Source organism: Eimeria mitis, genomic scaffold (genome assembly GCF_000499745.2).
Source record: "Eimeria mitis Houghton genomic scaffold, Emh_scaff1466, whole genome shotgun sequence".
NCBI classification, from domain to species: Eukaryota; Apicomplexa; class Conoidasida; order Eucoccidiorida; family Eimeriidae; genus Eimeria; species Eimeria mitis.
The window spans coordinates 2,520-7,519 of NW_013569365.1; the positions used below are offsets into that span (position 1 = coordinate 2,520).

Sequence of the window (5,000 nt, forward strand, 5' to 3'; positions counted from 1 at the left end):
AAACGACGCACAATAGCCTGCAGTATGGCGGTGTCGTTGTTATAGAGAGAGCAGTTCACACGCACCACCAACAAGCGGCGCAGCTGCTGCTGCTGCTGCTGCTGCTGCTGCTGCTGCTGCTGCTGCACCTGCTGCTGCACGAAACGCAACGCACACTCAACTGCTGTCGTAGCGCCAGAGCCACGGGGCCCCATCAGCAGCACGCTGCTCTTCTCCTTCAGCAGCAAGCAGCACATAAGTTTTGCTGCGAGGGCCCCAGCTACAGCCTCAACAGAGGCGTTGCTGATGCTCCTGCTGCTGCTGCTGCTGTCGCTGCTGCTGCTGCTGCTGCTGCTCGTGTTACGCGCGCGGAAAGAAGCAGCAGCAGAACTCTCATTCCTCAGCAACGACTCAACTGCTGGTGAGGGTTTGAACCCGCTTGGCTGCTTGGGGGGCCCCTTGGGGGCCCCCATAGATATGGTATGCAGCTCCCCCCTCAACGCAGCTCGCAGCCGCTGCCGCAGCACGTGCTGCAGCAGCGGCAGCAGATACTGCCCTGAAGAAAACCTCTGCTGCAGCATCTGAGAAAAGGGAGGGGGGGCCTCGGCATCATCGGGGGGCCCCCTAGCAGCAGCAGCAGCAGCAGCAGCAGCAGAAGTGCTCTCTGTACACTCGTTGCTAGACCCTAGGGGGCCCCCAGTAGACCCCTGAGGCTCCTCAATAGGGGCTGGGGCCCCCTCAGCAGGACAGGGGGGGGCCCCGGCAGGGTCTGGGGGCCCCTGGTTGCTGCGGCGACGCTTTGGGGAACCTTCGGGAGAGGGTGAGGGGGCCCTGAGCCGCTTGGAGGCTGGGGGCCCCTGCATGGTGGTGTGCAGCAGCAGAGAGGGGGGGGGNGGGGGGGGGGGGGCAGCTGGCTGCAGCAGGGGGCCAGAGCGGGGGGAGAAAGAGAGAAATAAATGGAGTGTACAGACACCACGTCCAGTAAAAATAAATTAAACAGAAAAATAAACAAAAAAAAACAACACACAGAACACACAGGCGAGAGAAAGGGGGCCCCAGTGATGGGGGGATGGTGGGGTGGTGAGGGGGGGCCCCAGAGGAGAAAGAAGGAGGGAAAGGAGATATAATAAAAGAAAAACAAATAAAAAACCAAAATTAAATTATTTATTTCAGAGAAAAAATAATATTTAGAATATATTTTTATTTATATTCGCCGCTTTATCTCATCGCTGCTGCAGCGTCGGCAGCAGGGGGGGCCCCCCGGTGGGGTGGGGGGCCCCCAAGACCTACCTGAACCCTAAAAAAAAAAAAAAAAATAAAAGTATAAAAAATATTTATTATTATATATTATATGATAATACATTTATTTATTTATACACAGATAAATAGATAAACAAATATTATTTCTTTATATAAATACATATTCTTTTACTTCTTATATTATGCAGCCTTAGAGTCAGAGAAAAAAAAAAAAACATACAGTGGCAGTAGAAGCTGCAGTTATATATTACAGAGAAATTCTCTGTAATATTTTTTTTTTTATATTACAAACTTTGCTGCTGTGCCTGCAGCGGGGGAGAGGCGAGGGGGATGATGCAGAGCAGTATCCATACACCCTAAACCCTAAAAACCTAAACCTTAATTCCTCAAACATAAACCCTAATTCCTAAACCCTAAACCCTCAAATCTCCTGAAAGTGTTACAGTGTTCCTCAAACCCTCGTGAGCTGCAACAGACTCAAAATAATTAAAACAACAATTCAGCAACAGCAACTGAGAGCCCCCGATTCTCCTACACCTACTCTGCAGGCATCCTAGGCTTAGTGATGCAAGGCCCCTGGGCGGGCCGGGAGAGAAGGGGCTTTCTCTTCAGCTGCAGCACGCATGCAATTCACTCCCGGGTGCAGGCGCACCCGATCCCCCTTTCTGCATCCACTAAGACTGCAGGCAATCGGTAGCACCCAGTAGCTAATATGAGAAATGAGGCTGTGATGAAACAGATGCAGCATAGCCTTTCTGACGTTGATACATTCAACTTAGTTTCCCGCTCTCTTGCAAACGACGCACGAATGCATGTGTTTGGCCGCCCGAGAAGGAGTGAGTAGAGGTACCAGACTCCAGGAGAAGGCGGGAGAGTTCAGAAACCTCAAACGGGAAAAACATAAAAACACTAAAAGAAACAGAACCACCAGCATCTGCAGATGCATCTTATTTGTGTTGCAGTTCCCCCTGACCCGGTGACGCTGCGAGAAACGGGGCCCCCCCGTCGCCCCTCTGGCGCTCTCTCCCGCCCGCCCGAGTAAGCAGCCCTTTTCCTACGCCGACGTTGAAATTCAAATGAGGCGGCTGCGTAGAGCCGCCGCCAAAGCAAAATATTATACTCGATGCAGACAGGCAGGTGTCCATACAGCGTAGTAGGGGACTCAGCAAAAAAACATGAAAGAGATGAAAGTGTTCTCATTGGCAGTGACGGAGTAACTCCCGGGCTCATCTCGCTGCGTTGAGATACATTCTCTCGATTTCGCCCCAGTGCGGGTACTTAACCACCTGATGGATCTCGCCTCCATCCACCATTTTGGTGAATATCCGCACCTTGAACGAAGGAATTTGAGCCCCTATGCATGCGTATAAACGCGGCAAGAAGCAACAGAAAGCCGTAATATTACGATAGATGGCCAGGCAACAGGCGCCTCTGGTGGGCTATGAGGACTGACCGCGCGAAGCGACACCTCCGGAAGGACTGCGAGCACTCGTTGACTCAGCAATGTCGACTACATCTTTTCCCCTGTCCTACTAGGCGTAACAAAGCTGTGGCGCTTACACCCCTGTTGAGTATTTGTTCTGTCACCGCCGTTGTCTCGTGGGTAGAGCGGACCCCTTTCTTGAATCAACGTGCTCTCCGAGGCTACGGGCTCTCCCCCTGCGGGTTGCTTGCGCCCCTTCGTCTACCTATGGCTAGATCAGGTCCTCGCCGCCGTGACGCTCTTTTTTCATATTTCAGGGGTGGCTCCCCGGCTTTGGAGTATAGCGACGCTGGAGCCTCGGTGGATGTTGGGTGCCAGCTGGGGCTCACCGCAACACCTTCGTTCGGTTGGAATTTCCCGATATAAAAGCTACTCTCTATTATAGACAAGAGAAAGATAGTGTTGTGCATGCAGCCATCATCCATCTCAGTAAGCCGCCCTGTATAGGGGTGGTGTTGGTAGGAGCCAGCAGCAGCCACACGCAGCAGCATCAGCTGATGCCGCTTTCTCTTTCAGATGTTTTTGGCTCTTTCGCCTACCAAAACCTCTCCCATATCCTTGTGTGCTCCCATCCCCCGCGGGGCAGCCACAGGTGTACGCCAGAGCGCCCCCTGCGTGGACGACGTGGGCGGGGCTGAAGTATCACGGCCTCTCTGATGTTGGTGCGTGTACTTCCCCTTGCATGCGGGGTAGATGTCTACAGTACGAGCGCATGCAAAAACGAGGATTTGTTCGTGCATGCTAGAAGGTATCTCTTGCAGCAGGAGGTTAAGCGGGTTGCTCTGCAACTCAATACAGCCCCGCTTCTCCCCTGGCGTCCCCCCAGGTCTTTTGTGCTGGGGTGCCCAGGATGCCTGAGGACTGAAGGGGGTTTCATCAGCTGCTTTCTCTTGAACTTTTATTTTATTTTATTAAAAAAAATAAAATAAAAATTCATTGCCTCTACTGGACCTCACACGATCGTCTCCGAATGAAAACGAGTTCTTCTCTTATGCTCGTGCTGCTCTCCTCAGGACGCCTGGGGACTGCAGGCAAAGCTGGTGGGGAGTCATCGGCGGTTTGTCTTTGACTTTGTATTTTAGTCGTTTGAGGGTTTAGGGTTTAGGGTTTAGGGTTTAGGGTTTCTTATGATCGGCCTCGATATCACTGCTAGGCTAGAACACCGCCGGACTGTGTAGAGTAAACTTCTGCTTCTCCTTGTATAATAATAAATGAAAAATAAATAAACAATACATAAACATAAAATAAATAAATAATAAATAAATAAAAGAGGAAATAATAAAGTAAAAGTAGTATACTCCCGTGTGTAGAGAAAGGGGTTGCTCGCCTGGGTAGGAGGATGAGGTGATGCGGTGTGTGTTGGAGAAAATATTTTATAATTTATATTTTAATAAATATTTTTTTAAAAAAAAAATAAATTAATAAATAGAATAAATAAATAAACCGAGGTCTGCTGAGGGATAGGATGTGTGCATGCAGCAGAGAGGATGGAGGGGGCTGTGTGGGGTTGTGTGTATTGTTTCTTTTTTCTGTTTTTGTTTTGTTTATATTTATTTGTTATTTTTATTAATTTAAGTTTTAATTAATTCAATAAACAACCAAACGCCCGCTAAGCCGCGGCGTTCTCCCTTTCTTGCAGTGTACATACACCCCAGGAGGCTCAACCAAGCCAGAAGTAAGCATGCAATCTTTTTTTTTAATTTTTTTTGTTTTTTATTTATTTTATTGTTTATATTTCAGTCTAGAAGGGCTAAACAAATCAACAGAGGAGGAGATGGTGTACATTCAACTCCATCTACAACAAAAGCTGTATCACCAAGACTTTATGCTTTTTTTCTCTTTTTTTTTTTTTTTTTAGGGTTTAGGGTTTAGGGTTTAGGGTTTAGCTCTGCAGTTGCAGCCATAAACCCTAAACCCTTGAAAGGTTTTTATTAGCTTTGTCTTTGTTTCGTTTGTTTTCTTTTTTTTCTATTTACCTCTATATCTCTCCTATCTTCGGTTTATTACTTTATTTACTCCGCCTCTGTTTTTCTTGTTTTCTTTTGCCTTTTGTTGGGAGCATGCAGAGCTGTTTGTCTTTACTTTTATTTTATTTTATTTTATTTTATTTTATTTTATTTTATTCTTTTCTCTTCGTTTGAATATCTGTAGTTGCTGTATCTTTTTTCCTTTTCTTTTGGCCTCGATTGAAATATATATATAAATATATATATATATATATCTATATATATATATATCTATATATATATATACAGCAGCGATATATATAAGTATATCT

The 5,000-nt window shown here is 47.3% G+C and overlaps 1 protein-coding gene across 1 annotated transcript in view; it reads right to left on the reverse strand.

Moving 5' to 3' along the window:
- Positions 1–842, reverse strand: part of EMH_0037590 (uncharacterized protein) — a gene marked incomplete at both ends in the record, with an annotated part of 2,930 nt that extends 2,088 nt beyond the window's left edge. The window contains one exon of the mRNA XM_013495192.1: positions 1–842. Within this exon, the coding sequence (XP_013350646.1) occupies positions 1–842 (842 nt within the window).
- Positions 843–5,000: the final 4,158 nt, after the last annotated feature.